Here is a 21,090-nt window from a genome sequence, read left to right on the forward strand (position 1 = left end):
TTAGGTTTAGCCCTAAAAGATTGCATCAAGTAATTACTCCTTTTGATTTGCAGTCCTCTTTCAGTCAGAACAAAGGTACAGTGTTGCCTGAGTTCAGACTAAAGGAACTGCCAAGGTCTTACAAAGGATTTTTCTTTTGAAACATTGGAAGGCCTAGCTTCTGGTTTTCTCATTTAATTCAAAAAATATAAGCAATACTGTATACAACACTGCACATTAAAGCCCTTTTCTGTAAATGAGGGCTTTTTGGTTTATCTGGAAAATGATATCAAATCTGCTTCAAGAGCCTACAAAGACTGTTTAAGAATTAAAGTAGTTGTTTTGAATAAGATCTTAAAGAATCAAATCATAGAATGCAGCAAAATCCAATGAGTGGTTTATATCAGGGGCACTGTAAGTCAGTATAGCAATGTCATTGAAATAACAATGATTTGTATCCATGGAATTCTCAGTGCAAAACATCTCCAAAAAAAAAAGAATATTTTTTAAAAAAATTTTACAAGTTTAACATCCAGAGTTGATTAACGGAACAATGACTTAAGCAGTCAGTCTTCTCTTTCATAAACTTTCTGTTTAAAAATAAATAAATATTCATATCAAAGCTTTTCTTCCTTCTTTCCTTCCTTTTACAGTTCCGTTGCAAAACTGACAAATGCATTCCATTTTGGTGGAAATGTGACACTGTGGATGACTGTGGAGATGGCTCTGATGAGCCAGAGGAATGCCGTAAGTGCATTCAGAATTTAGAACCCTGTTTTGTCAGTATGGTCAAAGTCTAAAATATAATGCTTTATAGATGTTAGGAAGAGGAATTTTTTCGAGTGCTTTAGTTTGCAGTGCTGTTAGCTGTTCTTGGTCTCCATCAAATTTACAAAGGGTACAGGCTGTTGTTTTTCAGCCTGTAAAAGATTTTCATTGTCATGTTTACTAAGGGTCTTTTAAGGTCTTTGGAAAATCATAAGAACATTTTTTTAATGTTTTTAACCTTTAATTTATCCTATTTATGCTTTTGCTGAAGCATATTTCAAAGCTCTGTTCTGAGGTTGCTTATTTTTATATATAAATATGAAATTCTACCAGGTTTATTTTTGTATGTAATAGGAATGTGAAATTCTAATCTCACTTGCTTACCTTTCATTGCAATTATATAAGTTTAGCTACACATTCTTAATTAGTGCAGTTTTCTGAACAACAGTGTTCTCGATGTGGTTCCTACTAAGTGTTTTTGTGTTTTTCACAGTATGTTTTATATAAATATTTTAGTTATATAAATATTGCCAAAAAAAGTTTGGAGAGCTAAATCACAGCCCTCCAGTATGAACAGTTTTATGCAATGAACATTTTTTATGCATCCTGTGTAACTTTGACACACTAACCTGAAGATGGTGCAGATAACAACATATTTCTTGATACCCACCCACAGTCCAAATAGTAGGTTACTGTAGTATTTCCCCATTGAATTGTAGACAACTGGAAGTCAATTACAGTTATATTTTTAGCATCCTAAAGGATAGTTGCTGTAATGGTAATTGGCTGCAGGTTTACTTAGAAAAGTACCCTTCTAGTGTAATGCTAGTATCTGTTGATGATGCTATTTTTCAGTCCCAGTCCCTGACTACTTTAATACTATTATAATAATTACATAAATCAAAAGATTCTTCCCTTCTTCCCTTAAGCTGATATACACAAAATGCTCTGTGTTGTACAGTCTTCCAGTTAAGTAACGGTTAATCTGATTTTTTTTTTTTTTTTTTTTGCTTTGAAATCTCTCATCTGTATTTTTACAATTTAGTAATTAGTTCTCTTTTTCTGCTGCAGAGGTCTTTGAAGCAAGCTTTAACACATGTAATCACTCTACATAAAATTATATTTTAAGCTACACTATGTTTATATATTATGTTAGTATAGAGGTGCATAATTGCTCATTCACTCAAATAGCAGTGGCTATGAGAAGAAACAATGTTAAACCTTTCATGGAAAATAGAGTGGGATAGTGGGTTTCTTAAACGCGGACTTGAACTTGTGTTTAGATCCTAAATTGCAAGTCTCTGTTGAGCTAATATAATAGTAAGCCTCAACCTGGAGAGGGTTGTACTCTGTATCCTCAGTAAGGTATGACTATAGTTATGCAAATTTAACATCTCAGACTTTTAAATACATTTTGCAATAGTATATGTACATTTAGTTACTAATATCTACTTAGATTGAGATTATATAATCAAATACAAAAGTTTATAAATTCTTTTAATTAGTCCATAGATGAAGAACACTTGATACTTTAACCATTCCTCTGGCAGTGTTCATCTTTTCCTTTTTCTCAGCTGAATTCAGATGTCAGCCAGGACGTTTTCAGTGCGGCACTGGGCTTTGTGCTCTTCCAGCCTTCATCTGCGATGGAGAGAACGATTGTGGGGACAATTCTGATGAACTGAATTGTGGTAGGCAATTATAGACATTGTAGACTTCAGAAAAATGGTAAACAGATTTAAATGCCACCCTTTAAATTCTGTCAAGAAACTACTTTTTTTTTTTTTTTTTAATTCTTTTAATTTTTTAGTCTTTTAATCTTTAACTTTTAATCTTTTTAACTTGATACTCTTATTCTTTTAACTTTCAGAGACACATGTGTGTCTGTCAGGTCAATTCAAGTGCACAAAGAATCAGAAGTGTATTCCAATAAATCTGAGATGCAACGGACAGAATGACTGTGGTGATGAAGAAGATGAAAGGGACTGTCGTAAGTAATGTTTAGAGAACTTTGTGCTGATAACTATAGCTGGTTTTAAACAAGAAACTGAAGTAAAATATGTAAAATACTGTAAATGTCCTCTATGTAAAAAAATCCCTGCAAACCAGTTAATTTGCAGAATGGATTGATGTACAATGCTTCAAAGAGAAGAGAACAAACTAAAATGTCATGTATTAACTTCATTTTTTAAAGTCATTGCAAAGAAGTGGGGTGTGTAAACAGTTAATTTCAAGCATTTAATTGGGTTTCTGACTTGGACTGAAACATCCATTTTACTCTTAACCACCTCACAAATGACTCATCTTCTCGAGGCTTTCATTTGCCATGCCTTGCAGCAACACATTTGAGTGGAAGATATTTTTCTGTGTCTTTTTTTTTGGAAAAGATGTAGATCCATAGCTCCTTTTACATCCTTTGTTGGAATTTTCCACCTCTTCTATTCCCTCTCCTCTGGGGACTTCTTCATTAATTTGCCAATATAACTTGATTTCCATTTACTCAGCTGTTAATACATCTTCTTATAAACTCATTTTCACTCCTTATTTCTTAGGTGTAAGTAGACAAAATATTTTCAGATTTAGAATGGAAATGTATTGAGTTGCTTGCGGCTTTGATCGTTTTGTAATTAAAATGATGGTGCTGTCTTGAAATACATCTCTGTCCTTCACTCAGTTATTCAGATCTGCTGATCTAAAGTGATTATTCCTATTTTCTGAATTAGCTTTCTCAAAGTTTGCATATGTTGCATTTCTGCAAAGAACACGGCCTTCTCCAAGGGAAGGATTGCTAAGGACAAAAAAACTTTGCTGATGGTCATGTTTAATGGCCGTCTTCTAAACAGGTTGGCAGAACTATAGCCTTAGATAGACAGTATTAAATGCTGGTTTGCATGTAATGTTTCTTTAAATACTGATTAAGTGGGGTCAAGGAAACTCCTATGGAAGACAAGGGAGACTGCCTGTTTTGTTATAAAGGACTGCATATGGCATATGGAAGGTTCCCAAAACGTTGAAGTGTAGCTGACAAACGAAATCAGAGTAGAAGAGTCTACAGCACAGCAGAGCTCAGGGACTGTGGTGGGAGAACAGGGTCAGGATCAGTGGTGATAGAATTGAAAAATTCCTAGGGATTACTGGGAATAGGAGAGTCTGCTGTGGCATAAAGCAAGCTTTTTACTGAAACTCAGCCATCAACCCACCTGCAAAGACAGTGCAGAGTGGGGGAGGTTAATTTTTTACTTCTGTTCTGTTTTACCTAGACTTTATTAGCTTCTCTTTTAAGAAAGTTAAGTAAGTGTGCTAGTTTATATTTTAATAAAACCTCACTTGTGGCTTCTGAAAACTCTTCAGATGCCTTTGAGGAGATTATGAAAAGGAGAGGTTTTAAGGAGGTCTATCAAAAAGTTCATATTGACTTGGGCTTCTGTCACAAGACAGATAACAGAGGAGATTATCTATTTTATTCTAACTTCACTGGATTAGGATTCATAAGATACAGACTTTTTTTTTTTCCCAGCTCTACCACTGATTTTATATATCAAGTGACCTTGAAAAAGTCACATTTTGTACTTAAGGCTTTCCATATGTGAAATTGAGGTAATTATGCTGGTCTTCCTTGTAAAGCACTTTGAAATCCCCTTGTGAGGTGTCCTAGATGAGAATCAGTATTACTTTTTGTTAAGTGTGGTTAGCAGCATCGCCAAGTCTAAATGCTGTTTAATTCCAGCACTGTAAATTTATGTATGGAAACGTGACACTTAATGAAATAATACGACGACTTTTAACAAATGTGAATTTTTTCATCTTGCCAAACACAAGAAATGAGAGTGATAGTACCAAGAAGCAAATCACTTCTCAAAAGGGATAGAAAAGTTTGTTAAAAACTTTATGGAGTTCCCTAGGTAAAAGTGGGACAAACATTCATGTGGGGAAACATTATCAGAGAAGAGATCATACTGTTTTCCACATAGGTTCAATTCAGCTTAGAAAAATTTCGAGGTTTTAGTACATATGCATATCTCTAAAGAAATCCTTACACATTTGACCACAAATGGCTTGCTCAGTCTAGTCCACATGCATGTCCTTTATTCATCTTGCCTCTATACTTTCAGTTGCAAGAGTTTAAGAAATAAGATCTCACATATAATCTTGTGAGGGAGTCAGTCTAGAGAACTGAGGATCTTTTTTGTTGTCAGGTGGCTGTTTCTAAAGTTAATTCAGTTAAAGCTTTAACTTAGAGCATCCTGAAAGAATAAGATGAATGTTAGCTGCATCTTCGTGTCTTTAACTTGCTCTAGGATTCATCCAAAACATTGTTCTGCTAAACTGATAAAGTGAAATAATTATCAAACTTTTCTCACCATTTACACATGGCTTCTTAATAGACAGCACACCAAAATTGTACATAATTTTGATTATTTTTTCGATCAAAGCATCGAGAGCTGCCTTAGTCCATCAGACTGACTTTCAGAATTGATAACTGGTGTTTTAGGAAGTTGGGGAAAAAAAATAAAAGTCTGCCTGCTTTTTACTAAAGTGGTTTGATTTTATCAATGTTAAGTCTGTTTGTTGTTAAAAAAAATCACAACAGACACTTTATTAGATTCATTCGACCTTACTGTAATATATAAAATAATACATTAAAAAAAAGACAAAATTATAAACAATATAAACCTGAATGCTGTTTTCTCACAGATGTTACCTAAGTGATGCTAGAGATATCCAACATCTGAATTTTGAATACTTAATAGTTTTTTCTTTAAACCAAATATTTTTAGTATTAGCAGAAATTTCTAGTTTTAATTTGGAATCCTTTTATTTAAAGCTGAAAACAGTTGTTCTCCAGACCATTTCCAGTGCAAAACAACAAAACACTGCATTTCTAAACTGTGGGTATGTGATGAAGACCCAGACTGTGCTGATGGATCAGATGAAGCTAATTGTGGTGAGTATGCCAGTAGTTTAGAATGTATTGCTGTAGCTTGACATTTTTGAAAAAAAGTAGCAAAAGAATATAATCAACCCCCTCAATATGTCCTCTTTCAATGTATGGTAATACCTGTCTGATATGATAGCTCTATCTGGCTCATGCAGTTCTTGTTGAATGGAAAACTTTATATAAGTAGTCTCATATAGTCTCATCAAACTTCATATTATACTACTATGTTATTGGCAGGAGCTGTAAATGAGTATCTCATTTGGAATATGATGACATTCTTGATTTTTCTCACAGTACTATTCAGCTACTGTCAATTTATTCTGCATAATTTGCTGCTGCTGGAGTTCATAAATGGTGAAAAATGTAGTAATTTGCAAATGATGTTATTTAAGTCTAGCTTTGCAGAAGAGTCCAGAGCAGATTCGAACTTGACATGACCAACTTTTGCTTCTCTCGGTGAGCTCTAGGTAGTTACATGACCTAACACACCACCCCACAAATTTGGCATCCCCATAGGAATTCTCCAAGAACCACAGATGAAACTGACATGAAACTTCTGTACTTAAATTTGATAGTTTGAGGAGGCACATCCTCTACAGAGAAGATCAAGGGCAGAACTGCACCATTACCAAACCAAGCCCTAATTTCAGTCAGATTTTGCACAATATCCAGAACCACAGTGTTCTACCCCACTGGCACAGATTTTTTAGAACATAAGTATTAGCTTTGAATCCAAGAATTTCTTTCATTGCTTTTTTGAAGATTCATTGTTGGTTCACAAATACAACTCTACAGTTTTTAGTATGTTTCTCATTGACAGAACAGGTGAGTTGATTGTATTTCTGCAGAAACACTTAAAATTACTAAGACTACTCACAAAGTTGTACATGATATTTTAATGTATGCGCCTAGTATGCTATTTATCATCACTTGGAAAAAAAATTATTACATTGTATATTAGTAGTAGCTGTTCTCATTCATTGCTTGTGTTGTTGGAAAGTACTGAGTCAACTCTTGTATTAAATAAAATAATAGATATAAATATTCCACCTGGGGAATGGATTACAGATAATCAGTTGGAATAAGTGGATCAGTGTCGTTGGAAAATCACTGAACATGGATGTCAGTGCAAGACACATACTCACCAAGTGCAGAAAAACTTGTGGAAATTTTGAGACACAAAGAAAAAGGTGAAAAAATGTTCTCAGGTGGAAGAGAACATAAAAACAGTTGTACAGAACATTCAAAGCTCCCACCAATATTTATCCACATATCAATAAATGGTATGATGGAACACATATGTCTGCTCAAGTTCATGCTGTTTCTGGGACAGCAGAGTAACAAAATTGCAGGCTGTATTCAAGAATAAAGCACTGAGAGAGCCAAATTTCCATGGATGTGTTTCAAGCAATTGACACAAGCACATATATGAAAAGGTTGGAGCTGGTAAATATGCCTAGGAAACTGAATTCTTCCACAACACTGAAAATCAGAAGACCATCATTTGAATTGTCAAGAAGGGGAAACTAATTAACTGTATCAACTGGAGAGAAGTTACAGTCCAGGAAATCATTTGGCGTGAGAAAACAGTGAATGCAAGAGAGACGAACCTTTGCCATAGATACACTTTATATCCTCTTCTGGGCTATTATAGAACTAGCCTTGCACTGCGCATCTTCTGATCCACTTCATGGGTGCTTTCTCTCCTGTACTGTCTCCCATCACCTTGATCCCCAACATACTTTTTCTTCTGATTTGGACAGCATTCCAAGCTTCCAAGCTGTGGACTTGTATTTTGAGTAACCCATGCAAGCCCAACTGATATGACACAAAGGGTCTTAATGTAGTTCATCTAATAATATTATCAAGACACAAAGTTTAAAAGCAAAGAATTAAAAAACCAAAGCTAATGCTGAAGAGGAAGAATTGTATTTATAATAGATAGTTCACTGTGATTCATCATTTCAGCCAATAGAAAGAATAACTTCCAAATTACTCGAACACTGAAATAGTAGAGGCGCAATACATGCAATCCCAAGTTAAATACACTTTTTCAATCACAATATATACAACTAGTTTTGCTGGTTCATATCTAAGGCTCATCTTGTCTTCTATTCTGTCTCTGGCAGTGACTGAAAGCTAGTCTTTAGGAAAGAATATGCAAGCCATGCAGGCTTGCACTTAAACTTCCCTGAGATACTCTTCCACCCTCCAACAATCTGAGAATCTGAATATTGTAAGTCAAATATGGCCCTGTATGCAACTACCCTTGATGGATTTCAGTCTCTCTCAACCTTTGTAAAGTTTTACAGCATGCTTCAACAATGAGTTCCATGGCTTAATTACACACCTCCCTGAAAAAACACCTACATTTTTATTTTGAATCTGCTAGCTGCATATGATACTTTTAGTTTTTGCGTTGAAGGAGACAGAACAATTTATCTGTGTTCACAATCTCTGTGCTTCACACAGTTAAGTACATATATCTTCACGAGAACAGGGTGGGTTTAATCACATTAAATTTTCCCATAGTTTTAACATTTGTTTAAATGACCTTATTATAGCAGTAGTTTCAACACTGTTTGGTCTTCAGCATTGTTTTGGGTTTTTTTCAGATGGCTATTTTTATGAACAATTTTGATGGAATTAAATTCTGAAGCTGCAAGCTGAGAATAATAAAGATCTGCATATGTTGATGTAGTACTAGCTATCAGCTCTAGTTAATTTCTAAAATGCTCACAATGCAGAACTTGTATAAAGGATAATCTTTTGTGCTTCAGTGCTGCATAGTCACATGTATGTTGCTTAGTCAACATCTGCTGCTGTATGTTATTGGATACTATATTGAGTAGATTTGTTAGAAGTAGTCTGAATGTATTCAGGCTTCCATGGTTATTTTTTGACTCAGACAATTGTAATAGAATTAGGAAATGTATGTTTATTAATGAGTGTATAGTGGGTTTCGAAGAACAGTAGGTAGAGTTAATCATGCTTTCTGTCCAGGTAATTAAGAGAAGCCATTACATTATGGTAATCTTTGCTCACGACTTTAATACTTTACGTCAGAAAAGGATCTGTTTGAGTTAGAATCTGAAGAAAGCTGTGTGTGGTCATAGAAAGTGATTATAATCTGCTTTAAAAGTTATATGTATTTCAGGTCTTTATCAGCATAATTTGTAAACATTAGAACGACTGCATCCTGCTTCCTCGCTTTTTAAAAAATTAATTTTACTTTTAGCCTAAAGAGCCAAAGTAGGGTTTTTTTCTGATGATGAAGGATGCTATATAAACTTAAAACTTTCCTCAGCAGGCCTATAATTTCCTGTATGAAGCATCAATGACAACCTGCCAGCCTCTAGAACAGCCAGCTGATCCTTGATCGAAATCGAGTTTCTTCTCTTTTTTGATTTTATCCTTCTCAGGCACACGCACAGACAAACACACAAACATGCATGTGTATGGAATCAAAATCCCCAAACAGCAATGCAGTGCAATTAGTGACAAAATAGTGTTTTAATTCATAGAGATTGATGTTTGAACCAAAATGCTTTTAGGATGCATATATAATTTTGGGGTTTGTTTTTCATTTTAAGCCTTCATCCCATTTTCTTCATGCTCATTCAGAACTATCTGAAGTACAATCCCAGTTCAGTATGCTGGAAAGATGAACCCCAACCACTCAACAGCTGCCTCAGGCAGTCACACAAATTTCTGAGAAGGGGCTTTTGTCTGTTACAGTAGATCAATGAATCTCTTATTAAGAATTTGGAGATAGAAATATGAAAATTGAGTTATCGGTACTTAACTTCTTTGCCTTTGTACCATTCCTATCTGAACTTTCACATTTTAAGGTGGTCTCATTTTAAGAAAAATGGAAAGCAATTTAGTAGTGAAGACAGTAATGAAAATGTGTGTGGGCCTATGTGTGCTTTTCAGGGTTCCACAATTTAAAAAAAAATAATTCTTGCTCTGATTCCTTTGAGTTGAGTAAATTGGTCTTTCTCAAAGATTAGATATTTGTTACACAACTTCCCAAATCTTCAGCTTTCTTATATCTTAGTTCCAGTATTCTAGTTTTTTCCTTGGCTTTCATTAACATGAAGAAGGAAATAAAAGACAAGCAAGTCTGGTTCATAAGGCATTGTCAAGTGTAAGCTGCTATGAGAGATCAGTCAACCGGAAAGAAGCTTTCAGATTCGTAAAATGAAGAGAGAGCCTTACAAACATGCAAAATATTTTGTGTAGAAAAAAAGTAAATGTTTGTTTGTGTTTGGTAAAAATAGAGTAAAAAAGAAAGATGAATGTTAAAGTGGTAATCATAAGTTTAGACTGCACTTGGATAAAGTAACAAAAAAAACCTTTCTTCACAAGTATAAAGATACAATGCTTGAAAATGGATCCTTGAGACTAGATAATACTTCATGAAGAATAAGAAAATATATACTTCATGTTCTCTTCATCTTAGCAGGTAGCTGAAATGAAGAGATCCTTTGTTCAAAAGAAGCCATCTCTGGCTTCTGTGTATTACTGATTAGATCTTGGTATTTCCATCGAATGTAGAAGGATAAAAAGAATATAATCTGCCATTAGTCTCTAGGATTCATTTTGTGGGCAGATATGTTTATGGTTGATTGTAGACTTTACTAGAAGTACTTTAATCACTATAGGATGGATTTCTCGTTTGAAATTTGATCTGTTGCAAAGCTGCAGAAAAAAAATACCAGTGTCTTTTTTCTTTTTTCATGTTTTGTAATGTTAGATATTCTTATAAGTTCTTGCCAGTGCAAGTATTTGAAATGTCATGATTGAAATGTTAGGCTGTCATCTTGAGAAACATCGTAGGAAAAAGTAGTGTGGGAGAAAACTACTTACAGTCACAATACTGGCAGAGAATAAGGAACAAATGCAAAAGGCATTATTGTAATGACCAAATTTTTGACTGTACACAACTGAGCGGCAACACCATTTACCTCCACCTTCTTGATATTCAAATGTAGTTTTAACACTAGTTTCAGAACCATACATAAAACAAAGCACAATAAGCAGCAGTTTGGGCCATAGCATCAAATCTAATACCTCTAATTTGTGGTCCTTTCCATTTCACAGGCTGAGAATGCAGGTTGATTTAAGCTAGTGTTTCATTCCTCCTTCATGCTGTCAGTCATTAGAACTCACTGAGTTGTCATGATAACAGTATGAAGTCTGAAATGACATGTTATGAAATAGCCTAACAGAAATTTAAAAAATTTCTATTGAAATTTCATCACAGTGACATGTAATTTTAAATATGTCATCAAGGCTTTTACAAAGGAAGCTTCTTTTTTTCTTCAAAGAAAATGTCACTGATAACTTTTTAATTTACTTCATTTCATCTCAGTCCTTAGAACCTGAAAGAATTACGCAAGAAATAATATAAACAAAACACAGAGGCAGCTCCTTCCTACTGGAGGAGTTCAGGATGTTCGTGCATCTCCAAGAGGCTTTGCTACAATGCTACTCTATAAACAGGAAAGCTAATTGAAAATTTACTGCATGACGAAAATAAATCTGTTCAGAATTACATGCTTTATAATGTTTTACTTCGTGTAAGTAGACTTACAGTCCAAGACATCAGAAGGTGAAAATGTAAATCAAATGCAAAGTTTTCTGTCAGGTATGGTTAGTCTTAAACATAACATTTAGAAATATATGTTTTGTACATATTGAAATAAGTATTCTTGTAGTTTAATGTGATCTGATCCTTTGTAAAGCAGTCTTACAGATAAATTCAACGAAAAGTCAGTGCAATTTTTAAGTTTCAGTGAAATAATACCCTCTCCCAAATAATTCGAGATCACTTCGCAATTTTTTACTTAAAATGACTGTATATACAGCCCATGTTTTAATTTTATCATCAAATTTATAAGCGTTATCTCTTTTGATATGAATAAATAGAATCTTAAAGAATGTGGTATGAGAAGTAAATTATTTCTGCAAGTAACATTTCAAGTATAATGGTTGCTCCTTCTTAAGTGTATCTAGCAATATTGTCTTGTCACACTTTAGTAGCAGTCTTTCCCATTTTGACTTTTTGTCTGCAATAATGTAAATAATATTCATCTTAATTACAGATAAAAAAACTTGCGGGCCTCATGAATTCCAATGCAAAAATAACAACTGTATTCCAGATCATTGGAGATGTGACAGCCAAAACGATTGTGGTGATAATTCTGATGAAGAAAACTGTAGTAAGTACCTTTTACCTAAGTGCAGTTATAAGGAGTGGAGTCAGTTTAGCAACATGTAAGAGGAAACTCTTCAGTTTTGGTAAACTGCGCGTGTATGTGTTGTTACACCATCTCATCTGTTGAAAATCAGTTGACCAGAATAGAAAATGTCCATTGCTGAAATTCTCCAATTTTATTCGTTCTTATAAAGACCTATAGTTCTGTATTATCTCTGAAAAACACCTGACCTATGATTTCTCAATAATCTAATGAATTCAAAGTATTACAAGTAGTTTACTTTTGTCAATAAGTTATGCATCACATTTCTGGTCTCTAGATAAGAGTCATAAAAAACTGCATAGTGATAGTGGTAAGCATTTGTTAACCGTAAAGTTTCATCAAATATTACCTGTCCTTTACATTCATAGATTCATAGGATAGTTTGGGTCAGAAGGGACCTTAACAACCATTTAGTTCCAACGCCACTGCCACAGACAGGGACACCTTCCACTAGACCAGGATGCTCCAAGTCCCATCCAACCTGGCCTTGAGCACTTCCAGGGATGGGGCACCTACAACTTCTCTGGGCAACCTGTTCCAATGCCTCACTGCACTCACAGTAAACAATTTATTTCTAATATCTAATCTAAATCTACCTTCCATTTTAAAACCATTTCCCCGTGGCCTACATTCATTATGTTCCGGAGATGGTTTACCTTGTTTTGTATCATGAGACGTTCATTTCTATAATTCTTAATTGCGTTAAGAAATAGTTGTTATTCAGTGTAGCTCTATTAACCTAGTCCTCTCCTACCGATGAAGAACCTGAATGCCTGATAAATCTCTATAATACCACTTTCAGTGAGTTAATTTAGATCTGCTTCTTGGAAGAAATGGCAAATTCTTCATGGTTTTATCTCATGATCGTTGCCTTTATAAAATATTTCAAGAGGGAAATTTTAAAAATGCTTCTGAAGTGTCTTCTCTTCAGTTGATCATTTCTGTTCTTTATTTCTTCTGTACCTAGAAGTACAATAAATTAATATCCTGTTGTGTAGATAATCTTGAATATGTATTCCTGATTGTATATCATGAATGCGTATTTAGTGTCTCAAAGGTAACGACCTAGAAATCTTAATAAATTAGGCATTCTAATGCTGAGTATGTTCTGTCTGTCCCTTTCTCCAGTTTGAGATACGGTATCTATAAGTACAGGATGTCTGAAGACTAGCTCGTTCTGCTTGAAATGTTAAAGTGGGTTTGTCTTGCCTTTTTTCCTGGTTTCAGCTGTAACAGTTATTTTTCCTTCCTAGTAGCTGGTGTAGAGTTGTGTTTTGGCTTTAGTCTGCAAACAATGCTGATAACATGCTGATGTTTTAGTTGTTGCTTACCCAGCACTTACCCAGAGCTCTCATGCTCTGCCAGTGAGGAAAAGGCACATCCTGGGTTCAGCTGCAACATTTATTTTTCTCTGTCTTAATAGCTAGCACAGTGCTGTGTTTTCGGCTTTAGTCTGAAAGCAATGCTGATAACACACTGATGTTTTTAGTTGTTGCTAAGTAATGCTTACTCCGATCAAGGACTTTTCAGTCTCACGCTCTGCCAGTGAGGAGGGGCACAGGAGGTCATGAGGAGGCAGAGACAGGACACCTGACCCAAACTAACCAAAGGGGTATTCCATACCACAGCATGTCATGCCCAGTATATAAAGTGGGGGGAGTTACCCGGAAAGGGCAGATTGCTGCTCGGGTCAGGATGGGCAACTGGTCAGTGGGTGGTGAGCAATTGTATTGTGCATCACTTGCGTTTATTGTTGGGCTTTTCTTCCTTACCCCTTTTAGTTTTATATTCTCTCCCCTTGTTATTTCTGTTAGTAGTAGTAGTAGTTTTATATTATATTTTAATTATTGGACTGTTCTTACCTCAACCCCTGCTGTTTACATTCTTTCGATTCTCCTCCCCATCCCGTCCGGAGGTGGGGAAGGAGCAGAGGTGAGCGAGTGGCTGCGTGGTGCTGCGTTACTGGCTTGCTTAAACTGTGACACTTCTAGTTACTATTTACATTTGAAAATGTTGTGAGTTACTACAAGCAATAGTGGTGTAGTTTTCACATGCAAGTTATCTAAAGGGGAAAATGTCATCTGGCTCAGTAATTACTTAGAACCATTTATTATTATACTGCCGGGGGTGGGGTTGGCACACAAAAGATTTCTTAACTTTGTGAGAGATTTTACTTAAGAATTTATTGTTAGTGCCAGTGGGATTCTTTCCATTTTCATATGTATTAAAATACTGAGAAATTATTTTATATTCTTTTATGTAAAAATCAAATAGACATAAAATTTTGCTGCAGCAGTGTTAATCTACATGCCTAGATAATGTTTTGAAAATCTGAAGAAAAAAATCATATCAAAATACAACTTCCACAAAAAATTATAGCTTTTTGCAAAATAAGTGTCACACATCTTATTTGAAATTTGTCATATATGACATGGGATTTATTCATCACCCAATGTTAATAATTTCCTTCCTTAAAGTTTAGAATATCATAGTAGAAAGTGATTAAAAAAAAAAGTTTAAGATAACGAGGGAGCAATTGTCTACCTGTTTTGCTTTTTTAAAAAGATATTAAGCTTGCCATCTTTTTGTTCATATCAATAATTGTTACGTATTCAGTTCTTGGCTGTTCTTTAGACTTGGAGATAAAGACATCTGTAGTTAATTATAATGGACGAAATTAGTGAGTTGAGAGTACACAGACACAGCCAGTGCATCAAACTAAAGGCCAGAGTGGTAAACTCTAGAATGATTTTTTTATTTTACGTTTACTTTTATTTTCTTTTGCTTGTCAACTGCATAATACACTTAACTGTTGAACCCCATAGTCTGCTGTATAGAGTAAATACAGTAGGCTGACACAATTGTAAAATTTCAAATCTTGGAAGCATTGTGAAAATACATAATACTATTCAGTTGTTCAAAATAGATGTATAAAATTCTTTATAGGCTGTCAAGCCACTTATATAATAAAGTGTAATGAAACAAAATTAGAATTTCAAAAGCATTTGACAAAATATATTACATTGTACATTACGATAAGTTGTTCATAGCATACATGAATATATAAAATGTTGTCAGGCAACTACATCAGAAAATGAGTCGTTTCTCAATAATGCAGACTGAATTCATTGAATTACAGAAATTCAGCTCAAGTATTTATGTTTCTCTACATAGTTTCTTTACATGCACACACAGATTCCTGGTGAAGTTATCAGAAATGAAACAGAATGCATGTTAAAAAATATCACATGTAGGTATGAAAAAATATTAGTGATATATTGCAAATAGTTGTGCCTGTTATGACTTTGTTATTTAACTGTAGTTGTCTTACAGTCTAGTGTTCTTTAACTATATTTGGACCCTCCCAAATAAATAAGGAAGGTTATAGGTCCATACTGAGTTAGCGTTAAGCAAAGTAGAATGCATTTTTAACTCTTCTGAGTTAGTATCTTTTTGGAGGGGAAATTTGCTTTCAGAGTTTATTTGCGTTTTTTAAAATAAATTAGAGCAAAAATGGTATTCAGGGAACCTCAAAAAAGGAAAATTCCATAGTAATGACTATCTTATTCCTGCTGAAAAGAAGGCAGTTAATATTTTATTGAACATAATTAAAGAAAATATAATACTGTAAACATTGAAGCAAAGCAAATGTAATAATGATGTAGAAAGACATGAATTCAATCAGTGTAAAAATATTACTCTTGCTGGAGAATCTTCTCAACATTGTTGTGTTGCTCCTACAAGTTGTCAAGAAAACAAATTAGTTAATTTTGTCCTGGAATAAGTTTATATCCCAAAACGCAATGAGAACTAGCAATTATTTAATGTTTCATTGAAAAAGTTTTAAACCAGCATATTGAAAGAAACTAACCTGGAATGTCTCATAATGTCACCTTGAGTAAATTTTCAGTGGACAGCACTTTAAATTCATGTTGTTTACATTGCTTAAGGCTCAGCTGACTTGCTGCAAATTAGGCAATGGCTAGTGTCAGTTTTCTAAAAGCAATGAGGTGTCCATGCTAGCCAAAGGCAAATGTGCTACTTTTGTATCATAAAGTGATATGTACCAAAGGTTTTTTCTGTTATCTACACCTACCAGGCTAATGCCTAGATTAACAAGAACAAGTGTTGTCTTTGGTTTGGTGAAATACAGTGCTGAATACAAGTTACTCAAAGAAGTAAAGAAAATCTTTGCTGAATGCCACATTAAGTATGTGGGGAAAAAAAACACCTATGACCACTTTAATTGTCTTTACAGGCATTCAGGTTGAAGGATTGTCCATGTTATTGTTTTTATTGTAATAGAGAATTATAAGGAAGGGTGGGTTTGGTTTTTCCTCCTCTACTATTTTGTCATGTGTACTGGTTTTGGCTGGGATAGATTTAATTTTCTTCATAGTAGCTCCTGTGGTGCTCTCTTTTGGGTCTGTAACCAAAGCAGTGTTGGTGACACACTGATGTTTTAGTTATTGCTGAGCAGCACTTATACAGTCAAGGCCAGGCCTTTCCTGCTCCTCACTTCACCCTGCCAGTGAGTGGGCTGGGGGTGCACAAGAAGCTGGGAGGGGACACAGCCAGGACAGCTGACCCCAACTGACCAAAGGGATATTTCATGCCATAGGACATCACACTCAGCAATGAAAAGCTGGGGAACAGAAGGAAGAAGGGAGGATGTTCAGAATGCTTATGAATGATGGCATTCATCTTCCCAACTGTAGTACATGATGAAGCCCTGCTTTTCTGGAAGCACATAAACACCAGCTTGCTGATGGGAAGTAGTGAATGAATGACTATTTTGCTTTGCTTGTGCACACAACTTTTGCTTTACCTATTAAACCATCTTTATCTCACCTCACAAGTTTTCAAACCTTTACCCTTCTGAGTGGCTGTATGTGGCTTAGCAGACATCTAGGGTTAACTCATGCTATCACAATAATACTGTTTCACTGTTATGTGCATCATACTGGATACTCTGGCTTAGTTTACTGGAAGGTTTCAAAGCCAGTACAACTGTCTAGTAGTAAATCTGATGGATGCTCATTCATCACAACAAAGTGTGGCCTATGTATGTCCCCCAATTTCTATAAATGCTTGTGATCTGCCAAATGCGAGGATTAATCAGGAGGTCAATGTATGCTTCTAACTCATTTTGGTTGAGTGCTCGTATCCCATGTTGGTATTGCTGTTACTTTTTCCATGTACTTTTCCTATTATACAAATTATTTCTCTAAAAGTTTGCTTTATAACAGCTGTTACAAGACAGAATTCTCACAAGGAGCAAACAGATTTATGCTGTACAAATGTAGGTAAAAATTACACTGTAACTTCAAACTTCATGTTTTAAGAAAAAAAAGTTATGTTTTTTCCCCTTAGACTTGCATATCAGTACATCAGTCTCCTAAAAACTGCTTTCAGTTCATGACTTAGTGCAATATCTGTGTCTATTAAATGGGAAATTGAACCCCAAATATGAAATAATTGTAAATGTTTCTCAGGAGATCCTTTCCTTGCTACCATTTAAGTTGTTGACAAATGGCTATTGGCTCTACAGATTATTTTCAGACTTTAAAATGTGAAAGAAGTTGATCATCTTATGTGCTGTGTTTCAAATGAAATTCTTTCTAATAATTCAAAAATCCTTTTTTTCAGGAAGGAGTTTCAATGTTTTTATAAAGCAAAAGCTGAAAGATGCTGTCCTTCATTGGTCTATTAATACTTATTCCTTTCAGTCTGAGCAATGATGGGAAAGTACTCTTCTGTGTTCATATGTAAATCACAGAGATGTATTTCAGCCACAGAGAAATATTTCTTGCAGAGAATTGAGAAGTTAGCTCATTGTGTACATTTTCCAGAATCAAATCTGTTTATAAATAATTCATTAGCAGTGTAGGAAATGTATTTGCTTATATTTTGCAAATCAGTATAGAAACATAACAAATATATTTGCATGTGAATTACTTTCCCCGCAAATTATTTCTTTTACATAATACATCATATCGTGAACTTCCTCTTCCTGGCCTGTTGACAACAAAAAGAATCAAATGTCAGTGATTTGCTTATGTTTATACAATTAGCTTTTGCTTTGAAAATAATTTGAAGTAGTATGTGTGTAATCTAAGAATCTGTATAAATGGCAACCGTTGATTTGCTTAAATATGACATTGCTGGTGAACTGGTGCCATTGCTGTAGATCTGCTTTTATTATGATTTTCCTACAGCTTCAAAATGAAAAGTTGTGCCTACCTAAAAAAATGAAATTTCTCCCAACAACTTTCAAACAGGGTCATTTTGATATTTTTTATGAAGTCAAGAAAAAAGAAAAATGACTGAAAAGTTCTTTAAAAGTGTTCCTTTCTTGAAACGGTTTTTGATTTTTATAAATGCAGGAAAAAAACTAAGTTCAACTTTACTTTAGATCCAGGCGACTCATGTCTAGTATATTCTCATACTGGTATTTAACAAATTCTTCTCAACTGGAAGCTTTTAATGTTATATTTGCTTTCCTTGATCACTAATAGTATGTTTTTCAAAAGCATTCGTGCTTTCACCATCCATAACAAGCTAAAGGACCCTTTAGCATTATGTAGTCCATTACTGTCCATTGGCAGTCTGCTTTCAAATCTTTCCTCTTTTTTTTTTTTCCCTTCCTCCACTGATTTAGTCACTGCCATTTACCATATGCCTGACTCTTTTCCCATCTCTCTGTTGAAAAGGTCTTACTAATTAATCCTTATTCTTGATTTTACATTATTTACATAATGCAAAGTTTACTGTGATGAAAATAATACCACAAATAATCCTTGTTTGCTTTTTCTATCCTGCTTTCCCAAAGCTCTCTGGCAAAGTCTAAATTGCATGCAGAGACTTAAACAAGTTCTCCTCAATCACCACTATTTCTGTGCTTTTGTTTAATCTAATGGTCCAAAGTCCAGACATCAACTTCATTTTTTCCAGTGTCTTCAGTAATGGTCCTCATTTTCAGGAGGAAAGCACATATTATTCTGCTGGGAAATCTTCCACACTGGTCCCTTTGCCAGTGTTTTTGTGGCAGCAGTACCAAAATCGCACAGCTGTGCAGGCAGTGAAGTAAATAGGCTGAAACATACAATCTCACCTTCTCAGGATTAGAGAACCTTCTTCGTTAACCCCATTACTCCGTGCAGCCTGCTTCTCTTGTTTTCTTTGCCTGTATCTTGAATTAATTTTGTGCCTACTCTTCCCATTTATTGTGTCTGTGTTTTATAACGACTTCATACCTCCCTGTTTTGTTTCTTTCCAGGGAGTAGAACAACATACCCATTTATTACAAAATATCCTACATACCTTCCAACCTTTACTGTCTCCTATCTATCTGTAAACTCCTTAGGGTTTGGGGGTTTTTTTGTGGTGGGTTTTTTGGTTCTGTTTTTGTTGCTTTTTTGTTGTTTTGTGTGTGGTTTTATTTTTGGTTTGGTTTTTTTTTGTTTTTTGTTTTGGTTTGTTTTGTTTGTTTTGTTTTTTGTGTGGGTTTTGTTTTTGGTTTTGTTTTTTGTTTTGTTTTGTTTGTTTTTTTTTTTATCGAACATCTGCCTTATCTTTCCCTAAAATTATTTGAAAATTCCATCCTTATCCTTACCTTTTTTTTTTTTCCGTCCTTTCCTTTTCTGTTTTCTAACCAATTGACAGTAGTGGTTTCTTTTATACTGTCCATTGACTTTTGCAAATTCTTATTCTGTTAAATCTCTGTAACAATTTTGTCAGTATTTAAGTCAGTCTTTTATTGTCCTGCTTCCTCCCATACTTGATTTCTGGAAAACAGATTTTTACTTGAAACTCCATCCTATAGGAAAAAAAAAAAAAAAAGCCTCACAGTTTGCAAGTTTTGACTTAGATATAGTCATTCGATAATTAATTGGGGGTTTTATGTGTAAAATATTTTATGGAAATGCTAATAAACCTAGGGTTGTTACTTTTCTTTATTCAGAGCCTCAGACCTGCACTTTGAAAGACTTTCTTTGTGCAAATGGAGACTGTGTTGCAGCAAGATTCTGGTGTGATGGAGACTATGACTGTGCAGACGGCTCGGATGAGGTAGGCTTCTTCAAGGAAAAATACTTCTTTAGAATATAAGCAGGTTTATATTTTTGGAGAATGGATTCCCACAAATGAATATTTCAAAAAGCAGCAGTGAGGATTCTACACAATCCATATATACAAATATTTTTAATAAATTAAACCTATTGAAATAGTTATCCTAAAAAGAGAACGTACAAATAAAATCACGTCATGTTTAACAATAGTCTATATCTTTTTAACCCAGCAATAATTTGGACCTCTTCCCATCCTGGAAATATTTTGTGTCCTGGTTGGAGAACTGCTCTTTCTACACATAGCAGTGTTTTGGTTTGGTTTGTGGTTGGTTTGTGGTTTGGTTTGGTTTTTTTGAGAAAACAATGTAGACTATTTGTTGTTTAGCATAAACTCACTAGAGAATACTTCAGTATTTTTCTGTTCATTCATATCACTTTAGTCCCTTCTTTTCTGCTCCGGTGCTTCCCATCTACTTAGAGGGTGCAAGCCACCTTTCATGAATCGTATCTACAAATACATTTTTTTTTCATAAGGCTTACTGTATTTCATAGTGTGGAGGAATATAGACTCTAACTTCTGTGATCAGCTGTATATTTACCAATGTTTATATTAAACTCTTTATCTCGTATATACTTTTTTTTTCATTGTACCAGAGGTATTGTGAAACAAGCTGTTCTAGAGATCAGTTCCAGTGTTCCAACGGTCAGTGCATATCAGCGAAATGGAAATGTGATGGTCATGAAGACTGCAGACTTGGGGAGGATGAGAAAAATTGTGAACCAGGTATTGTTTTCAATAATGCTGAGAAATAAAATTAAGTAAGGACTAAATCAGAATGAAATAAGGATAAAATAAATCAACAAATCAAGATTCCTTGGGCACTAGAAGTAGCAAGGAGTGCAAAAAACAGTTCTTAGTAATAAAACGCAAATATCCTTTTACTATCATACTTAGGATGTAACAATCCAGTTTTGTCAAATATGTCATAGTAGTTTACGAAGTAATTTGGAAAAGCTCTGGTCATCTACAAATACGTGTTTACTCACTGTGTTAACCAGATGAAAACAA

At 34.6% G+C, this 21,090-nt stretch overlaps 1 protein-coding gene across 10 annotated transcripts in view; it reads left to right on the forward strand.

Moving 5' to 3' along the window:
- The window catches only part of LRP1B (LDL receptor related protein 1B), a 752,766-nt gene that overhangs the window by 661,409 nt on the left and 70,267 nt on the right, over positions 1–21,090 (forward strand). For all 10 annotated transcript variants that reach the window (XM_030487472.1, XM_030487474.1, XM_030487475.1 and 7 more), the window contains 7 exons: positions 633–726; positions 2,322–2,438; positions 2,618–2,737; positions 5,573–5,692; positions 11,797–11,913; positions 19,916–20,022; positions 20,676–20,805. In XM_030487472.1, the coding sequence (XP_030343332.1) occupies positions 633–726; positions 2,322–2,438; positions 2,618–2,737; positions 5,573–5,692; positions 11,797–11,913; positions 19,916–20,022; positions 20,676–20,805 (805 nt within the window). The remainder of the gene's footprint in view (positions 1–632; positions 727–2,321; positions 2,439–2,617; positions 2,738–5,572; positions 5,693–11,796; positions 11,914–19,915; positions 20,023–20,675; positions 20,806–21,090) is intronic.

The sequence above is a fragment of the Strigops habroptila genome, chromosome 5 (genome assembly GCF_004027225.2).
Source record: "Strigops habroptila isolate Jane chromosome 5, bStrHab1.2.pri, whole genome shotgun sequence".
In the NCBI taxonomy this organism is placed as follows: domain Eukaryota; kingdom Metazoa; phylum Chordata; class Aves; order Psittaciformes; family Psittacidae; genus Strigops; species Strigops habroptila.